Here is a 21,092-nt window from a genome sequence, read left to right as displayed (position 1 = left end):
CTTTTGAATATTAGCTAAAAAGAGAACTGCTACAGAAAGTATATAATAAATGCATTTTGGATATACTAAAAATGGAATGTTATATAGCAATGAACATGAGTAGACTACAAATACTTCCAACAATACACAAGAACCTAACTTTGATAAAGAGAAGAATAGTCTCAAAACCTATCCAGGACCTATTCTCTGGAACTTGTGTTACCTTAAGGAAAGACTTTTGAAAATGTGATTAAGGATATTGAGATGGGAAGATTATCCTGAATTACCCATGTGGGCTCTACACACTCAGGTGTGACTACAGATGATAGGATGACTAAAACAAAGTCATGTACATGAAGGATGGGACCACAATCCAAGGAAAACAGGTAGCCCTTGGAAGCCGAAAAGGACAAAGAAAAAGACTGTCTGATAATAACACTCTAATTTAGGAACTTTAATACCTTGACTTTGGTCCAATGGAACTGATTTTGGAGTTCTAATCTCCAGGGCTGCAAAAGAATATATCTGTGTTGGGCTGGAGCGATAGCACAGCGGGTAGGGCGTTTACCTTGCACAAGGCCGACCTGGGTTCAATTCCCAGCATCCTATATGGTCCCCTGAGCACCACCAGGGGTAATTCCTGAGTGCAGAGCCAGGTGTGATCTCTGTGCATCTCAGGGTGTGACCCAAAAAGCAAAAAAAAAAAAAAAAAAAAAAAAAAAAAAAAAATCTGTGTTGCTTTGAGTCATTAAGTTTATGGTCATCTGCTACACTGGAGTTAGGAAATACACAGATTCAGCAAATGAAAGATAGGTGAAGGGGCCTGGAGTGATAGCACAGCAGGTAGGGCCTTGCACGCGGTCAACCCGGGTTCGAATCCCAGCATCCCATATGGTCCCCCGAGCATTCCTGAATGCATGAGCCAGGAGTGACCCCTGTGCATCGCCAGGGTGACCCAAAAAGAAAAAAAAAAAAAAAAAAAAGAGATAGGCAAAAAATAAGTACACTGTGTGTGACTGCAGTTACATAAACTTAAAAGACAGGTAAAATTAATCTATAGTGTTTAGAAGTTAGAATAGTACTTCCAAAAAGGAAGAAAAAGATATTGTTAAGATGAAGGGCTCTGCCTTATAATGCCGTCTTGATCTGAGGGTTGGTGATCTAAATTAACTTAATAAAAACACTTATCTGTTTAGTGTTCTGTACATAGGATTTGCAGTTTAAAAAGTTCTTTTTCAACATATGTCCGATAATCTGCTAAAAAAGACATATTAAAGGAGGTAGAGAAAATCCTTAACTAAACAATAACTTTATTTCTCAATTACTCTAACAATTTTGCTTCTCGCTCCAAAATATTTCCAAAATTTCAACAATAGATAGATTACAAATGACTTTTAAATAGTAAAGTTTAAGCTGAAAGTAGAACAATGCTTAATTAGCTTTGCTTTGTCTGGATCATATGACTGTAAGTGCTAAAAACATAAATACTACCAGATTTTCTGAAGAGAAAAAAAAATAAAGGAGAATGTCAGGCACTATACAACAAATGACCAAAATGTCTTCTGAGTCTAAGATTCCTAAAACTAGTAAAAATGGTAATAAAAGAAATCTGCCATTAATCTGTTTATATTATTAAATATAAAACAATTTATAAAACATCAGAATTTTATTGCTTGAAGAATACAGCATATGAAATCACAAGAATGTCAAAATGAGAATTCACTGGGTTTTGAACATGTAATACATCAGATGCAGTAAAATATTAATTAACCTGAACTCTGCATCAGAAAAAAAGTGTGGAAAAATATCTAAATTATTTACTTAAGAAACAGATATACTTACTATAGAAAGTATAAGATGTTACAGTACAAATTAGAAAAGCCAATACTTATTAATTTATCATTTCTTCAACTAGACTACCTTTGGTACTTTAAAAAAAATTCCTTCTATCTTACCCAAACTCACTGCATGAACACAGTATCAATTTCAACTTAAAACATGGAAACTTAAAATGTTCAGCAAGATGAACTTTTCATGGCATGGGAAAAGCGTAATTTATAAATATATGACATTTTTGCTTTTTCTAAAACTGAGAAATATCATCATTAAGAAATCTAATATTTATGATCTTTACTTACTTAGTCCTCAATTAAAACTGGAATTCTGGCAGTCACAATCTATCCTTGGGCCTGGTGAATATAGAAATTTAAATGATTTGGCAACTAACACAGGAATTTGGATTACTTCATGCTATCCTCAAGTGGCCTTTTCATTCTATTTCCAAAATACAAATAATATGCTATGAACACACTGGATTTCTATAAAAATCACTACCAAACTTTATTTACTGGAACCAAATTAAAGCTTCTCCCTTTTAATGAGCAAGTTGAAACTATGTTTCATATGAGGCTGATCAGTTATGACACGTTTCTTAAACAAAACTAATCACTTTTAAAGCTATTACTCAATTGAGATGGAGACAATAATGCCATTTCAAAAGGAAGCAATGGACCTCTGGGCAATCTAGTCAAGAAAATGTAAAATGCAAAACAAAACAAAAAAAACCCACTAAGTAAACTACAACTACAAGTTAAATTACAAAAATCCTTTCTAACAAGCATGCTTATTAACTATTTCCATTTCTTTCTCCCAGCATAGGTCTTAATATTCATAAACCTTCATTAAACCAACAGAACCCTGAACAATTGTTTCACAAGTTCAAAAACACATGGATGTACTAAGCAAGTAATACTATTAACAATTAATGGAGTGAAATAGTAAGAATCATGACAGTCTTCAAAATTGGGCCGTCTTTGAAATGGAATAGTGTTGCTTGATGAATTATGCCATAATAAAACTGTAGTTTTCACCTCTACATAAAAATAAAAATAAAATGAGAATCCCACCAAATTTATGTAACTAATATGAACATACTCCAAATTAGTTTCTGAATGTCTTGTTCTCATACTTTTTAAACAAGTATATCTGAGCACATATATTTTCCTATAGTTATACTCATTTTAAAACACAAAAAAAAAATTCAGATACTCAGAACCCAACTCTTTTTTTGCCAATCCAATCTAATGTCTACTGCATCATACGATACCCCACCTCCCCCAGTAATTTAAAATTCCCAATTCTTAGTTTAGTTAAAAGGGTAGAGGAAATGCAAGTACAGATTTAGAGTTTCTGTATAAATTTTTCTATCTTTATAAACTTGAAGTTTTCTGTAACACTGTTTATTGATCAAATAAAGAATTCACTGCTATCTAAAATTTCATAAACACCATTAAAAATCCAAAATTGGTATTATACTGAATCTTAAATTTTCAATAGTTCAAAGAGACCATTTTTACATGAATAGCACACAATAGATGAACTTAACAGCAGACATCCTTAGAATACCAATGGCAAGTCCACCAAGATGCATACAAAATTACAGATAAGCATTTCTTTCACTGTTTTCTTGTGCAAGGAAAAAAATAGAGGAAATAGGAACTCAGCTGGTGAATATCATCAGATATCATCATCATCTTCTTCATCCTGAGAAGATCCCGCTTGGTTGGATGCACTGGCTGAGGCAGCAGCAAGCTGGGCTTGTTGGGCAGCCTGCTGCATTTGAAGCCATTCCTGTTGGGCCAATTCTGCTTGCTGCTGTCTGGCCTAAACACCCCCCCCAAAAAAAAATATCATCATAAAGACAAATAACAATCAAAAGAACAACAACCCATACAACATATACATATTGGCTAAAGGCAGACTGGTTTAATCTTAAACCAATTAGAATCATTATCAAATTTGGATATTTTTCAGTCATATGATCGTCGATTTTCTCGAGCAGTCTCAGTAACATCTCCATTTGTCCTAGCCCTGAGATTTTAGCAGCCTCTCTTTACTCATCCTTCCCAATGGTGCCGCATTGGAGGATCTTTCAGGGTCAGGGGAATGAGACCCATCATTGTTACTGGTTTTGACATATGAATACACCACGGGGAGCTTGCCAGACTCTCCCATGCATGCAGGAAGCTCTCAGTAGTTTGCCAGGTTCTCCGAGAGAGACACAACTAGGTTATAAGATGCCAAGGCCTTGCACTTCCGGGAGCTTGGTTTTATAGTCTCTGGATCTTGGCTGCTGATGGGGTTACACGGCTGCCAGGGGCAGTTTCTGGGTGTGACCGCCTAGCTACTGGAAAATGGGGGATCTGGGTGGAAGAGGCCCAGTCCCGATCTGAGCAGGCTTGGAGATCTCAGCCCCGGGTCCCGCACAACTGGGTTCCTCTGCCTGTTCCTTCATACATGAGGCTCATCTGAACGTGTGGAGAGAGGCCTTGAGCATGGCTGTGGCTGGGTTCCTGAGGTCCTTAGCTGCCGGGGCTCTGCTCAGGGTGGGGAGGGAAATTCAACCCACCCACTCCAAGGGGCCCCAGAGAAGACAGCCAGGCACAGGGGCAAGAGACTGAAAACAGCTTGGCGCGGAGTCCCAAGCATGAATGAAGTCCCACAGAACCCGGATAATGCGGAACTTTGTGACCTTGGACTCTGGACTCAATGGAACCTGAAAGCAGAAATCCTCTGCCTGCTATCCCCCAATCTCCAGTGACCCAGGGATCACACCAATAAGCCACACCCTGCCTCCTCACTGGACACCCTCTAGATCTCAAAGACTGCTTTTCCCAGATGGGAGTTTAAAACGAGGCCCCCATAGCCATGCCACTGGACTCCTCGCCAGGCTGTTTTCACTAGGGGCACTCCAGAGGGGGGCAGGCGAGAACCCTCCCCACCCCAAGGGACCCAGCCCCAGCAGCCAACCTCCACTACCCAACCACCACCACACTCCAGGCCGCTTTATAAGACACATTATAAAATACTTCCTACCCATTTTCCATAATTACCACACCATATTCAATGGAGTTCAATAAGTAGGCAACAAATCATATAGTTATATATATACACACACACTATACATATATACATATATATATATATACAATATATATCCTAACAAGCTACCGAGAATATCCCGCCTGTACGGGCAGAGCCTGGCAAGCTACCCATGGCATACAGTAACGATAGGTCTCATTCCCCTGACTCTGAAAGAGCCTCCAATCATAGGAAAGATGAGTAAAGAGAGGCTCTAAAATGTCAGGGCTCTGAGAAATAGAGACATTACTAGTGCCCGCTCAAGTAAATCAATGAACAATGGGATGACGGTGATACAGTGATAAAAAAATTAAAAGCTAGCCAGATTCAAACTAACCCAATTTAACATCATACTCTGATGATTCAATCAACCATAGAAAGAAAACTCATCTGGGTATGCACGTATGTTAATTTAGGAAATGTTTTCATCAGCCATCTGATTTCTGCTAGAAAACAAATAGAACTCAAATGAGAATAATTTAAATGCATCACTTACTTTTGCAAATAATTCCTGTTGTTGTCTCAATAACTCTTCTTCAGGAATGCCAAGGTTTTCCAAACGAGAACTTGCCTTTCTTCTTTTTAATGCCACCGTCTTACATTCTTGCAAAACTTCTTTTACTTCACTGATGTAGGAACCAAAGCCCAAACTTTCTAGTGCTAGAGAGATGTAAATATATAACTATTAAAGATTGATTAAAACATAAACTTTTCACTTACATATAAAATATAAAGTGCTTGGATATTGCTTTCAAATAATTTTACCTACTTCAGAGTTGGTAATATCTAAATGGCTAAAACATAATACTTATAGTTTGCCAACTAGTTAGAACTTAAGGAACTTTTCAAAGCATAGGATTCATTTTTCCTTTCCTCTCAGAAAAACATTTTAAAAACTGAAGAATTTCCTGTGAGGTAAGGAAAAGTTTCATTCTAACAACATGTGGTTTTTACTAAAACCCACATTTTTTCCTATACCCTTCATAGTCAATTTCAACATCCGAATATTTACAAAGCAATTATTTGTAACATATTTATTAATAACATCCATACTTTTAGACTTGGAAGAAGGTCATAATACAAGCTCCAAGTTTCAACAGGAGAGGGTAAGAAAAAAACAGATAAAGTACTAAAGAAACATTACAGCAGGTAGGGCTCTTGCCTTGCACATGGCAGACCTGGTTTTGCTGTTCCTGAGTGCAGAGTCAGGAGTAACTCCTGAGCATTGTCGGCACAATGTATGGCACAAATATCAAGAGAAAAAAAAAAGAAAAAAGAACAGATAAGTTCTTTTGTCCACTATACTAAGTAAATTTTTTTTTTTAATCAGAGAATTATAAAACCGAGCTTAAGACATATTGGGGAGGGGGTCAGGAGACTATTAATACAGTGGATAAGGTTCTTGCCTTGTATGTGGTCAACCCAGGTTCAATCCCTTGGACCCCATATGGTCCCCTGAACCCTGGGCACTGCTGGGTGTGTCTCCAAAACAAAAATAAACAGAAAGACTGATGAGAGGCTGAGAGATAGCTTAATGGGTTGAATGCATACTTTGCACATTTGAGACAGGTTCAATTCTCACTATTGCAAACCGTTCCTGAGCACCACAGGGTCTGGCATCAAAATAAAAAAAAAAATGCCAGTAAAAAATAACTTATAGGGGCTGGAGCAATAGCACAGCGGGAAGGGCGTTTGCCTTGCATGTGGCTGACCTGGGTTCGATTCCCAGCATCCCATATGGTCCCCTGAGCACCACCAGGGGTGGTTCCTGAGTGCAGAGCCAGGAGTAACCCCTGTGCATTGCCAGGTGTGACCCAAAAAGCAAAAAGAACACACAAAACCCCCATAAAAATTAGTATTTATTTTTACTCATAAGTTTCTATTAAAAATAAAACTTAACAGAGGAAGATAATAAAAGCATTTATAGTGGTACTGCAGGAAATAAAAAAAAAGACTATAAAGATACAAGCATTTAACAAAATACTTAATTTTTTTCACATTAAGAAAAACTTTATAAAATATTTCATGGTCTAAATTGTGTTCCTATTGCTTTCTGTGTAACCCAAGTCTCTCTCTTTCTTCCCACTTCCCTTCTTCCCCACCTCATGGTAGCATATGTGGTGCCAGGGATGAAACCCAGATTTGCAGAATACAAGGAGAGTCCTACCTATTGTACTATCTTTCTGACACTTATTTTAAAATTTTCTATATGTTAGCTAATATTCCAAAAGTATACTTTGGTTTCTAAGTCAATAATAAAATATTGGTGGCAAAAAGCCACAATAAATAATTTTGATTCCACTTATTGGTTCTTAAAGTCTTTCACCAATTAATTATGACAAAATAGAGTAATCTATGGTCTGAATTCATACCTCGGGGATATGCTCCTCAGGGAGAATACCATATAAACCCAAACAAATCTCATGTAAGCTATAGTTAAGATTTTGAATGATTTGCAACTTTATTTCAAATACTCAACTCTTTTCATCAACCTCTGGACATAAAGATTTCCAAAGGCACAGTACCATTTAAGAAAACAATCTACCTAATCCTTCCACATTTTCAGAATGGCATCATTATAGCTCATTTCTTTGGTGGGGGGAGAGGCCATACCTGGCATGCTCAGGGGTTACTCCTGGTGATACTGCGGATGGGAGGGATTATATGGGATGCAGGAGATCAAACCCAGGTAAGCCGTGTACAAGGCAAGAGCCTTCCTCACTGTACTATCACTCCAGCACCCCCACTATTATATATATATATATATATATTTTTTTTTTTTTTTTGCTTTTTTGGGTCACACCCAGCGATGCTCAGGGGTTACTCCTGGCTTTGCACTCAGGAATTACTCCTGGCGGTGCTTGGGGGACCATATGGGATGCCGGGGATCGAACCCGGGTCGGCCGCGTGCAAGGCAAACGCCCTACCCGCTGTGCTATCGCTCCGGCCCCCCCACTATTATATTTTTGCACTTCAAATTCTCCCCTCTCCCTTTCCCTCAGCCCCCTCTCCTCCCACCCAAAAGATTACTCCTGGATCCTTGCTCTGAGATTACTTAACCAGGGGTTAGGGCAACCATATGTGATGCTGGGGGACTGAACCTGGGTTGGTCTCCTACAAGGCAAGTGCCTTACCTGCTTTACTATCACTCTCCTGTTTTTCTTTCTGAAGGCACAGTCATAATACTATACTCTTAATATTGACTGAAGACAATGTCAAACAAACAATGCAAACAAAAAATAAGCAAATACAGTTCATCACCAAAATCAAAAGAAAACTGCTCTCCTTAGTTCTATTCCAAGGTCCTCTAGTATCTAGACTTATGGTCCTTTCCAGCTTTGTTTATACAATTCAAGTCTTTATATCTGATTGCTCAATGTTTCCCAACAGGTACCAGTTTCCCACATTCATGCTGAGAATAATATATTCAAGGTCAGACCAAACTCCATCTTCAAGTTAAACCTGTCTGATCCTCCCAGACGGTAGCAATCCCCCACTCCCCAAATCTAAAATCAGATAAATGTGTAATTTGAAACTTGGTTACAAATGCATTTATGTCACCTTGGACATGTAGTATAATATCTACCTTTACATCTCTAAAGTGAGAAAAGCATATTCTTTCAAATCCTCCTACAATCTGAAGCTGTATAGTGATAATATCCATAAGGAACTAAGGTTGTCAGGTAATTAACCCTCCAGCTCTGCCTCTTATTTGCTATGTGAGTTCTGTGACATTAAACTTCTTCATCTAAAACAAGAGTAACACTTAAAACACATCTTGTTTTAAGTATGATTAAGCTGCTATGAAGAATAAATAAGAAAGAGCTTGGAATAGATGCTTGTCCAAAGAAGGAGCAAAATTAAATACGCATTATTTTGCTTTTCCTATTGAGATTTTGCTGCCATATGAATATAGCCAGAAAATATCATGAATGAAGTTAGTCATATGGGGAGGGATAGATATAGAATGATCTCTCTCATATGTGAGATTATATCATAGGAAGGTATAAAGAAACCATGGAATAACAAATTCCCAATGGCTACAGAAACAAAGAGCATAAGAACTGATTTCTAATAGGAAGCTTGCCACTGGTGGTGTGGGGAGGTGGGGGGGGGGGGAGAGAAAGGTCAGGGAAGGGTAAAATAAAACATTGGTGGAGGGAAGTGGTCACTCTGGAGGAGAATGGAATGCTGAAGGAGGTATAAATTATCTACCATTGAGGCAGACTTGTGGGTAGGAAGGTAATTGGAGACACTGGCAGGGGAAAGTAGACAATGATAAAGGGACTGGTGTTGGAACATTATATCTAAATAACTTAGTAACGTTTTAATTCACTGTGATTCAATTAAGAAAAAGTAGGGTTGTAGGAATCAACAAGTAATAAATCTAAAGCATTAAACACTGACTAGAACATGATTCACATGACTGATTTGGAATGTTACTTTTTTCTCTTACGTTTAATTTTTTATTAATCGGAGCAAGGGCTTAGAGTCACATCCAGCAGTGCTCAGGGGTCATTCCTGACAGTTCTCAGAGGTGTCTCCTGGTGATGCCTGGGGGATCAAACTAAGTCAGCACCTTAAGGTAAGCACCTTAACCCCTGTAACTATCTTTTTGACTCCGCTTAACATTTTTTTTAAAAAGGACTACCCTAATAAGTGTATAAGACCCAAATATATGTAGAGCTATACATCCATTTTCATACTTAAATGCAAGTTCACAGGCATACTTATAATTTGTAAAAGTAACAATTAACACAAAACAGAAATAACTTCAGAATATCATAAATTACTAGATATTTAAGACATCTATAGTTGAAAATACTGCTTCCAAAAATTTTACAAGTGAATCCAAGATTAATGTTTAATATTTGCCCCCACGAATAGCTAAAGCAATCCTTGGGAAAAAGAAGATAGGTGGCATCACCTTCCCCAATTTCAAACTCCACTACAAAGCAGTAGTAATTAAAACAGCATGGTATCGGGCTAGAAACTGACCTACAGACCAATGGAAGAGAGTTGAATGTCCTGTCACAGACCCCCAAATACATGGCCACTTAATCTTTGACAAAGGAGCAAGAAATGTGAAGTGGAACAAGGAAAGCCTCTTCAACAAGTGGTGCTGGGAAAACTGGATAGCTACCTACAAAAAATGAACTCTGACCTCTGTCTAATGCCAAGCACAAAAGTCAGATCAAAGTGGACTAAAGACCTTAATATCAGACATGAATCTATAAGGTACATAGAAGAAAATGTAGGCAGAATGCTCCATGATATTGAAGCTAAAAGCATCTTTAAGGATGAAACAGCACTAACCATGCAAGTGGAAGCAAACATAAACAAATGGGACTACATCAAACTAAGAAGTTTCTGCATTTCAAAAGAAACATTGACCAAAATACAGAAAGAGCTCACAGAATGGGAAAGAATATTTACCCAATACTCATCTGATAAGGGATTAATATCCAGGATATATAAGACACTAGTAGAATTGTATAAGAAAAAAACCTCCAACCCCATCAAAAAATGGGAAGAAATGAACAGAAGTGTCCTCAAAAAAGTAATACAAATGGCCAAAAGGCACATGAAAAAATGCTCCACATTGCTAGTCATCAGGGAGATGCAAATCAAAACAACAATGAGATATCATCGCACACCACAGAGACTGGCACACATTCAAAAGAACAAAAGCAATCAGTGCTGGCGTGGATGTGGGGAAAAAGGGACGCCTTTTCACTGTTGTTGGGAATGCCGACTGGTCAAGCCTTTATGGAAAACAATATGGACAGTCCTTCAAAAACTAGAAATTGAGTTTCCATATGACCCCGCAATACCACTTGTGGGAATATATCCCGAGAATGCAAAAAAGCACAGTAGAAATGACATCTATACCTACATATTCATTGCAGCACTGTTCTTAATAGCCAAAATCTGGAAACACCTGAGTGCCCTAAAACAGATGACTGGGGGTGTTTGAGCATTGTATAACTGAGACTTTAACCTGAAAGCTTTGTAACTTTCCACATGTTGAATCAATAAAAGAATTAAAAAAAAAAAAACAAAAACAGATGACTGGTTAAAGAAACTGTGGTACATCTACACAATGGAATACTATGCAGCTGTTAGGAGAGATGAAGTCATGAAATTTGCTTATAAATGGATCGACATGGAGAGTATCATGCTAAGTGAAATGAATCAAAAAGAGAGGAACAGACATAGAATGACTGCACTCATTTGTGGAGTATAGAATAACATCACATGAGGCTGACACCAACGACAGTAGATACAAGGGCAAGGAGGATTGTCCCATAGCTGGAAGACTGCTTCATGAGTGGAGGGGAGAAGGCCGATGGAACAGAGAAGGGATCACTAAGGAAATGATGGCTGAAGGAATCAGTCGGGATGGGAGATGCATGCCGAAAGTAGGTAATGGACCAAACATGATGACCTCTCAGTGTCTGTGTTGCAAGCCATAATGCCCAAAAGTAGAGAGAGAGTATAGGGAATATTGTCTGCCAAGGAGGCAGGGGGAAGGTGGAAAAGGGGAATATACCGGGGATATTGGTGGTAGGGAATATGCAATGGAGGAATGGGTGTTTGATCATTGCGTGATTGTAACCCAAACATGAAAGCTTGTAACTATCTCACGGTGATTCAATAAAATTAAAAAATAATAATAAAAAATTAAATCAATTTAAATGTTTAATATTTGAAAAGCTGCCATATATACTGTACTCAATATATGGCATGAGAAGTTTACCATAAATATTAATTTCAAAAGCAGCATTAATTTTAATCCAAATTTTAAACATATTTGGCTAACACATCAATAATTGGATATAGTATCTTCTAAATAAAGACAGTTTTGTCATTTGTTACCATGTAGTAGTAATCATTCCAATAATACACAAAGGAGAATCTTAAAGGACAAGGGCTTCTGTTAAGATTATACATACTGTTCAGTACACAATAGCAGCAAGTCTAAGGATGGTCATTCATAACATAAACCATCACAGATTTGTATGTTAGCTTTTGCACTTTTTCTGGTAAACATTAGGAAAGGTTTTTAAGGAAGGAGTGCCTTTTACTTGATTTGCACAAAAGGACTTTATGAGACTGATTCTAAAGGTCTCTTGAGTATTTCTTTTTGGTTTCTCTCTTTTGGGGGGCCACACAGTAATGTATGTGTTGTTTTGATGTCCTCCAATTCAGTACTTTTTTGCTCACAGAGTCAAAGAAAAAAAAAGGGGGTGGGAGAGATAGTACAGTAGGCCGGGCATTTTCCTGGCACATGGCTGACCTGGGTTTGATTTCTGACATTCTGTGTGGTCCCCTGAGTAACCCCTGGCCATCACTGGGTGTGACCCCCAAAAATAAAAAGCCCCCCCCAAAAGGCAAAAAAAATGATCCCCCAAGCACCACCACGAATAATTCCTGAGTGCAGAGCCAGGAGGACCCCTAAGCATCACTGGGTGTAACCAAAAGAGCAAAATTTTAAAAAACTGTTTTAAATCTTATCAGCAGGACTGTAGACAAAGAAGGTAAGGTTGAGCTGCCTTGCATACAGCTGACTGATCCTGGTTCAATTCCTAGCATGGCATATATAGTTCCCTGAGCTCTGTCAGGGGTTATTCCTGAGCATAGAACCAGGAATACTGCAAGCAACACTAGATTTGGCCCAATACCCCTCCCCACTAACTTCTTCTTCTTCTTCTTCTTTTTTTTCTTTTCTGGGGGGTCACACCCGGTGATGCACAGGGGTCACTCCTAGCTCTGCACTCAGGAATTACCCCTGGCGGTGCTCAGGGGACCATATGGGATGCTGGGAATCAAACCTGGGTTGGCCACGTGCAAAGCAAACAAACGCCCTAACTGCTGTACTATCGCTCCAGCCCCTCCCCGCTAACTCTTTTTGTAGGCAAAACAATATTTGTTCTTCAGAGTTTTTTCTGCAACCTTCTAGTCACCTATCTTAAAGAAAAGACTATGACACATTGTGGGGAGAGGAGGTAAATACTCAGCACATTTTTTACTCTGAAAGATAAATGTTAACAATAGAGTGAGGAGAAGGGAATAGAGAGTTCAAGGGCTGAAGCTTGGCAAAACAGACTGAATCTCCAATACATCTGGTTCTCTAAGCAGTGCCAGAAGCAACCCCACGCTCTGCCAGGAGTGACCCCAGCAGAGAGGTAGGAGCACCCTAGGGTGTGGTTCTGTACCATACCCTAATAATAAATGCAGACAGACCTAATAAATAAATGCAGACACTTCTACCCAGCAAAAATTTTAATATAGGTTCCTAATTTTACACAAATATTTCTTATTTTAGTCTCCTGTAACATTTTATTATAACGTGAATTTGTATGGCAGGGTACTTTAGATCAATTCATATTTTCCTTTAAACTATACAAAACAGTTGTCTCCAATTATTCTATTTTCTTATTTGAGATGGTAATGAAAGGTAATGAAGAAGCATTAAGAGGAAGCAGGCCAAACTGTCTTCTTGGCTTATTACTTTAGCAAAATTCTCCACAAACCCTCACAAACCATGGTTCTATGGTATCACTACACCTGAAAATATACAATGAGAATGAAAATGGAGACAGAATTTATGATTCATCTTTATCTTCAGAGTATCATTATATAGCAAGTTATCATTTGGAAGTATCATTTCCAAGAAGATATAGTATGCAAAAGTTAGTACTGAGTGAAAGGACACCAAAACATAGTATCAATTTTAAGAAAAATAGTAAAATCTCTCTTGAAAAGCATCCAATTTGTTAAAATTGTACAATGCAAAGCATATATCCATTTTGGGGCAGGAGGAAATCAGTACAGATGATTATGTAGGCAATACAATTATTTCTCTATTATTACAGTTTCTCTGCAATCACTCATATCATCTAATTTCAAAACTACATCACATCTACTTTCTAAAACGAAAAGTACTCAAAGTACTGGAGTGATAGCACAGCGGGCAGGGCATTTTCCATGCACACAGCCGACCAGGTTCGATTCCTCTGTCCCTCTTAGAGAGCCCGGCAAGCAACCGAGAGTATCCCACCCGCACGGCAAAGCCTGGCAAGCTACCGATGGCGTATTCGATATGTCAAAAACAATCACAAATGTTACAATGGAGACGTTACTGGTGCCTGCTCGAGCAAATCGATGAGCAATGGGACGACAGTGAGATAGTGCTACTCAAAGTGTGGTCCACAGGCCACAGTTCCTATGTCACAACTGGTTATAAAAGTATGTTAAGTATGGAAACTCAAGAATATTTAAAAACCTTACCAAATGCATATGGTGAGGTAATGAATGTGTTACCTAGACTGTGGCAATCGTTTTACATATACACATACAAACACATATTTAAAGACTGCTACATGTTGACTACATCTCAATGAAGGGAAAGCAATACTCCGTAACTGGGGCTGGAGAGACAGTACAGTGGGTAGGGTTCTTGCCCTGCACACAGCTGATCTGGATTCCATCCCCAGCACCACATATGATCCCCTCAGTCCCCACCAGGAGGAATCTCTGAGTGCAGAGCCAGGAGTAAGCCCTGAGCACTGTCAGCTATGGTCCCAAAATACCCAATAATTCATTACAATTTGAGGGAGACATTTTATATATACTGAATAACCCCCCTAAAACAAAAATCATACTTTTGACTTTTGTGTCTTCCATTTTTTTCTGGTGGTAGATTTTTTTATGAGTATTACCAAAGTGCATAAAGGATAGTAGAATCCCCATACACCCATGTCAGGGATCTCACCCAGGGTCTCACACATGCAAGACAAGTGCTCTATAGCTGAGCTATACCTAGGGAGCCCTGAGCTAGGACTGAAAAAAAAAATATCCTTCTACATAATTAGGAGCAACTCAATTGCTGAAGTGAATCTTCAAATTTTCACTACTTTATTATTCTCCTAAATGTGGAAAACATATAGCAAGAGATTAAAATAGAAGAAAATACTCTTAAAATATTCTTATATTTTTACTTTCACAGATAGGGGTCAGAGCAATAGAACAGCAGGCAAGGCGCTTGGTCTTGCAGGCAGAGGACCCAGGTTCGAACCCCAGCACTCATATGGTCCCCTGAGCCCACCAGGAATAATTCCTGAGCACTGCCAGGTATGGGCCCAAAATAAAAAAACAAACATAACTGATGCGAGGTTAAACTTGACTTTTATTTTATTATTTTAATCAGTGTCACTATCATTTTGAAAATTATTGTAGCCTTGAAAGAGATCAAAAGCCACCACTAAGCTCTTCTACCAGCCTTGCTTCAGAGACCCATAAAAAAGTCTCAAAAGAGATCAAAAGCCACAGTAAGTCTCGGACCCATTCAAAGTTGAATAAACCAGGTAAATTGGAAGGGAGCAGGTTTGCCTGGGCCCAAGCTGAGACCCATGAAGCCACTTGCTTCATAATCCAAAAGCACCGCGATGCCCTTCACCAGACTCCACTGTCTCAGAGCAGGCCTCACCGACATATAATCTGCAGAAAATTTGGGCATACGTGGCTTCTGACTGAAATCTCCAGCTTTCTCGGAGTCAAGATGGGCTACCTCCCCATCTCCCTGCACCTCTGAAAGCCTCGGCAGTAACATCCACACCCCAAAGCTGCCACCCAGTTAAAAAGCTACTCCAGCTTTACCTTTCCAATAAAAATAATGAACGCCTTGAACAAATATTCTTAGTACTTGTACTGCAAACCATAATGCAAAAAAGGAAAAGGAGAAAGAAAAGAAGCAATGGGGTGTTGGGCATGGTGGGAGGGAAACAAGGCGGTGGTAGGGATGGGTGTTGGGTCATTGAATGAATCCCAATCATGAATGGTTAAGTAAATTTTTTTTTAATTATTGTATTTCATACAAGGTTATCATCTCTGACTAATTCTAAGTATTGCAAATTATAGTTAAAATCATTATTTATACATAAATGAGAAAATTTTAGTTAATAAATTTGCCTAAGGCCAAAGACTTTCTAGTGTAGAACTTGCAGCTCTCAGCTCAATGTCAATTTTCATATTGCAACAGAACATGTTAGAACTGATTTATGTGTTCACAGAAATCAGCAACAAAGAGAAAACACCTTTTTTAAAGTTTAGAATTACTTCTAGCTACATAACTCTGATCTCCAATAACAGGTCTACTTTTTAAGCTCAAGAAAATTTAAATGTATTTAGCTATGTAATAGTTTTTCACATATTTACAAGCCAATAAAAGTACTTTAACATTAACTTGCATTTTATAAAATATCTCAAATGTTGCTCTCTCAAATGGTAAAGCAAAGTGGCAAGTTAGGGGCTAGAGCAATAGCACAGCGGGTAGGGCATTTGCCTTGCACACGGCCGACCTGGGTTCGATTCCGAGCATCCCATATGGTCCCTTGAGCACTGCCAGGGTGATTCCTGAGTGCAGAGCCAGGAATAACCCCTGTGCATTGCTGGGTGTAACCCTCCCCACCAGAAAAAGAAGAAAAAAAATGGCAAGTTAACCAGTGAAATGACTACAAGCAAAACCTAGCTCATTCAACTCATTACTAAAAATATCAAGCTTCAACACTTTTGAAGACCAGTTTAAAACATATATCACTGGGGTTAAAGAAATAACTGAGGAGCAACAGTACAGCTTGTAGGACGTTTGCCTTGCACACGGCTGACCTGGGTTCAAGCCCCAATGTCACATATTGTCCCCCAAGCACTGCCAGGAGTAATTCCTGAGTACAGAGCCAGGAGTAACCCCTGAAAAACCCGAGTAACCCCTGGGTGTGACCCAAAAAGAAAAAAAAAAAAAAAAGAAGTAACTGAGGGGGTGGGGCAGGAGGGAAACTGGGGACATAGGTAGTGGGAAATGTGTGCTGGTGAAGGGGTAGGTATTGGAACACTGTACCACTGAAACTCAATCATAAACAACTTTATAACAGTATATCTCACAGCGATTCAATCAAAAATTTAAAAAAAAAAAAAACTAAAGAGGTTGGGGAGTCCCTCCCCATCTGGATCCCTCCAGCACCACTGGATATAAAGCAGAGAGCCAGTGCAGGCCCTGAGTCTACATGGGCAACCTATGGGTGTGGGCCAAAATAAAAAAATTATTTCCCTTGGATATAACCTATGTTCCTAAATAATCAACTGAAAAATATTTAAACGTCTTATCCATCATGATTTATTTAGCTTTACAGTCTATAAAAACAAAACAAAACTGAACACTTTAAACAAGGGCTGAGGCAATAACACAGTGGGTAGGGCTGCTTGCCTTGCTCTGGGCAGACCTGAGTTCAATCCTTGGCATCCAATATGGTCCCCTGAGCACTACCCAGTTTGGCCCACCCCTCATCCCATTCCCTTGCCTCTGCAAAACAAAAAACAAACAAAAAAACACTTTAAACAAAATTAAATTAACTTAAGATTTCTCTTTCTTCCTCTTTTCTTTCTTTAATTTGTTCTTAGGCCACACAAGAAGGGTGCTCAGTGCTTACGCCTGACTGCTCTGAGATCACTCTGGTGGACAGTGTTCTGGGGAACATGGGGTGACAGGATCAAACCCAGGGCTGGGTTATGGAAGTGGGTTATGGCTTACCCATTGTACTATCTCCAGTCTCAAGGATTTCTTTTTCAAACACTACTCAAAAGAAAGGCCAAACAAATCTAGTCAGGACAACAATTCTTTACACTGAACTACAAGGCTAAAATACAGATCCCTGTTCATAGCAACACTGAAAGAAAAAAATGCAAAAAATTATAATAGATCAATACATTGCTTTTAAGCTAATAAAGCATTCTAATTATATTTTAAAAAGACTCACTAGAACTTTCTGATTTATACATTAAATTGAATTTAGCATATTCCAAAGTTGAGCTACTTAGCATACCACTTGCTACAGCTGCACTTTTATTCCATCATGTCAATCAGAAATCTAAATATATCCTAGAAAAGAATAAACCCGACCCACGAAGACAGATTGTAATGTGTTATTAAATTTTTGGAATGATCCCCACTGGTGTGATATAAACAAATGTTTAGGCAGATCTTTCTGAAATCTTTTGCAATTTTCATTAGAAAAGCAATGTTGATAAAAGATTCTTTTTCTTCTTTATGTGTTGTAAAAGGAAATTATAGCTATCTGTGTTGGATAATCTTGTGAGAGACTTATGACAACAATAACACATACTATGTTAAAATAAAAACACAAGAGGGAAAATAGCTTGGCTTTCACTTTACTTGCCAAAGCACTCACCACACCAAGTAAAAATAAAATGCTATCTTTTAAATCAAATATGCTTCCTCTTATTTTTTTCTCCTTATGTACTGATGGAAAGAACACTATATTTTAAAAATCTACCTTCCTCAAATCATTAAAGACAAAAAGTGAATCAATATTATTCAGTATTGATAGTAAGATGTAGGCTATGGTTAAGAGGAGCAGATGTGCTCTCTGCACCAAACTTACAGGAAAAACACCTTTAAAAAAGTTAAATTATAAAAATTAAAAAGGAGACAACCACCTGCCTACCAAAATGACTAAAATCAAGCAATTATGAAATTATGCCTTTAATTGAATCATAAAAGGCAAAACTTTCATAAGAGTACAAACAGAAGTCCCAAAATGAGCCTCCTAAAATAATATGAATAGCAAATGCATTTCCATCATGGAATAGAAGCATCAGAATAAGATCCCCTCAAAGACTATACTAGAATACTGTCTTTCTAATAAGAAAATTAAAACCCCATTGAAACAAAGAGGGGGGGGGGTTTCAATAAAAGCTGGTATCTACAACTAAATGGCAATAGCAGCAGGAACACGTTCCATGAAAAACAAACAAAAAACAAACTCTTAACACTCTTTCAACCAAGCTTTAAAAAGTTATCCCCACAGAACAAAGCAAGCTACATAAAAGAAATATAAAGGAAGAAAGGGAGGGAAAAGAGGATGAAGGAAGGGGGTGGGGGGGATGGGGGGAGAGGGAAGGGAAGAAAGAAAAAGGGTGGGGGGGCAAGGGCGCAAGGAAGGAAAAGGCAGAGCAGGGCGCACAGCCCTGGAAGGGAGGCAGGGAGGGGACCGAAGCGCCCTGGGAACTTCGTGGAGGAAGGAGAGCAGAACCATCAAAGCACCGGCAGAGCGGAAAAGTGCCTCGATTCCGCACCTACGAACTTTGCAACACTTCACTAGGGCAGCGGCGCGAATCTCTCTCCTCGGGGTTCAGAACATTCCTCGGTCCCTCCCCGCGGATCGAGGGGCCGGGTGGGGCGAGGGGTGCGGAGTGCACGGCCTCCGCCTGCTCCTCTCGGCGCTTCAATTTTCCAGGGGAGACTTTCGGGGCTCACTCCCGGTGCTCCCCGCGCGGGCGAGGCTCCCCTTCGGGCGGGCGGGGACGATCTCCCGGGACCCCGCCTCGCCCGGCCGGGGGGCTGCCCCGCGGGCGCCGAGTTGGAGCAGCCGACCGAAACCGGTGGACGTTCCGGACCGTCCGTCCGCACCCCTCCCGGAGCCCCTGCCCGTGCGGCTTTTGTCACCGACCTGGAGGCACAAGCGGATGCAGCGGCTCCCACCCCCACTTCAGCCCCCCGCACCCACCTTGGATGACGTGCTCGGGCGAGATGGTCTTCTTCTCCGATTTGTTGCAGATCTCGTTGGCCTCGGACGAGATGAGGTGGATGAACTCGGTGCAGCAGTTCACCACCAGCTCGCGGGCGTCGTTGGCCACCCGCACGTTCGGGAGCGTCTCTTTGATCATCTTATTGATGGCAGCTCGGGGGATCGTGAGGTCGTCGTCGTTGCCGGACGAGGAAGCCATCGTCCCCTTCCTCACCCCCGGGCGCCCCGACTGCCACAGACTCCCCCAGCGCCCGCCCGCCCGCCGAGGTTTCTCTCCTGAGGCCGCCGGCGGAGAGAGACCGGGAGGGGGGCGGGGGGGCGCGAGGAGGACGGAGGGGGCGGGGAGGAGCTGGCGAGGGTCCCCCGGGTGAGAGTCGAGGAGGGAAAGCCGAGGGGGCTTCGCGCTCAGAGGAGCTCTCGGTCCAGGTCGGGGAGGGGCTAGCAGAAGGGTCCGGAAATTTGAGCACTTTGGGGAACCACCTTCGCGTCTTCTTTGGGGTGGGAGTCGAGGGGGGCGGCTGCAGTCGCCTTAACCTGCCCCCTGCAGCGCCAGAGCAGAGGCAAGGTCCAGGGACACCGGCCTCGCCGCGGGACCAGGCGGACACCCGGTCGGCTTTGGCTCTACAGCGCCGGAACCCCCGCGGCAGCCGCCGCCGCCGCCAGCAGACGCTGCCGCCGCCTCTGCCAAACCATCCTTCAGACACCCGCGCCGCCGCCGCCGCCGCCGCCGCCTCACAACATGTCGGCCGCAGCCGCGGCTGGAGCCCGGGCGGCTGCCGGGGGAAACGCACGTGGACAGCGCCAAAGAGCGAGGCGAGCGCGGCGGGGGCGGCCGCTGTGGCGGTTTAGCTCGAACGCAGATCGCGGAAGCCGAAGCGGCGGCAACGGTGGTCCCTCCAGAGGCCAGAGAAAAAGGTTTGCGGGAAGTGACTCCCGACACGCTTTGCGCGACCGGAAGCCTCGCCCCCCCGCTCCCCCCGCCCTTCCAGACCGACTTCCGGGTGTGGCCGTCGCCCTTCCCCCCGCACCCGCGCCGGCCGGCGGCCAATCCCCGCCGCCTACAGCTTCCGCCCGCTGCCTGCCCGGCACGCGCTGTGGGATGCGGGGCCGCCTCGGAGCCCGGCGAGCGGCCGTCCCGGGGCTGGAGAGCCACGCCGCGGCGCTGGCTGGGGGGCGGCGGCCCCAGACTCGGGGGCGTGGCGAGGGCGCAAGTCGGAGCGGCGGGTCAACCCGCTGATGCCTCGACATCCCCTGTGGCGTCGTGACAATCTGCACAAAGAAGCGCCGGATCTTTGCTGGCAAAGTCTCTAAGCGATACCTCAGAAAACCCGAATTGGGATGGGAAGAAAGGAGAGAGGATGGGACCTGGCGGAGTGGGCCGCCCGGAAGGCGGAAAGCCCTCGTGACTGGACTGCTCTGGTGACAGACCCTCGTCGCTCTTCTGAGCGGAGGCCTCAGTGCGTGCGCCGCGCACACCACTTTCTCCTTGCACGGCGAATGAAATCAGAGAGGTAGTCACCTCGCCGTCACTGCTAGTGACTAAGCCATAAACTGGAACTAAGACCCAGCCCAGTGGACACGTGCCTT

At 41.6% G+C, this 21,092-nt stretch overlaps 1 protein-coding gene across 1 annotated transcript; it reads right to left on the bottom strand.

Moving 5' to 3' along the window:
- Positions 1-1,272: 1,272 nt before the first annotated feature.
- On the bottom strand, positions 1,273-20,415 carry DR1 (down-regulator of transcription 1). The gene is made up of 3 exons (XM_055140089.1): positions 19,485-20,415; positions 5,396-5,559; positions 1,273-3,642 (listed from the first exon to the last, which is right to left on the bottom strand). The coding sequence occupies exons 1-3, from the start codon at positions 19,702-19,704 to the stop codon at positions 3,496-3,498; spliced, it is 531 nt and encodes a 176-aa protein (XP_054996064.1). The 5' UTR covers positions 19,705-20,415; the 3' UTR covers positions 1,273-3,495.
- Between the last annotated feature and the right edge of the window lie 677 nt (positions 20,416-21,092).

Source organism: Sorex araneus, chromosome 5 (genome assembly GCF_027595985.1).
Source record: "Sorex araneus isolate mSorAra2 chromosome 5, mSorAra2.pri, whole genome shotgun sequence".
Taxonomy (NCBI): Eukaryota; Metazoa; Chordata; class Mammalia; order Eulipotyphla; family Soricidae; genus Sorex; species Sorex araneus.
The sequence above is the reverse complement of the archived record's forward strand: the minus strand, read 5'-3'. Positions and strand labels throughout refer to the sequence as shown.

Excerpts from the sequence above, each read along its gene's own strand:
- DR1 (XM_055140089.1), bottom strand. The coding sequence starts at position 19,704 with ATGGCTTCCTCGTCCGGCAACGACGACGACCTCACGATCCCCCGAGCT. Across the intron at positions 5,560-19,484 it reads GCCCGAGCACGTCATCCAAG|CACTAGAAAGTTTGGGCTTT; the intron begins GTGGGTGCGGGG and ends ACATCTCTCTAG. Across the intron at positions 3,643-5,395 it reads AACAGGAATTATTTGCAAAA|GCCAGACAGCAGCAAGCAGA; the intron begins GTAAGTGATGCA and ends GGGGGTGTTTAG.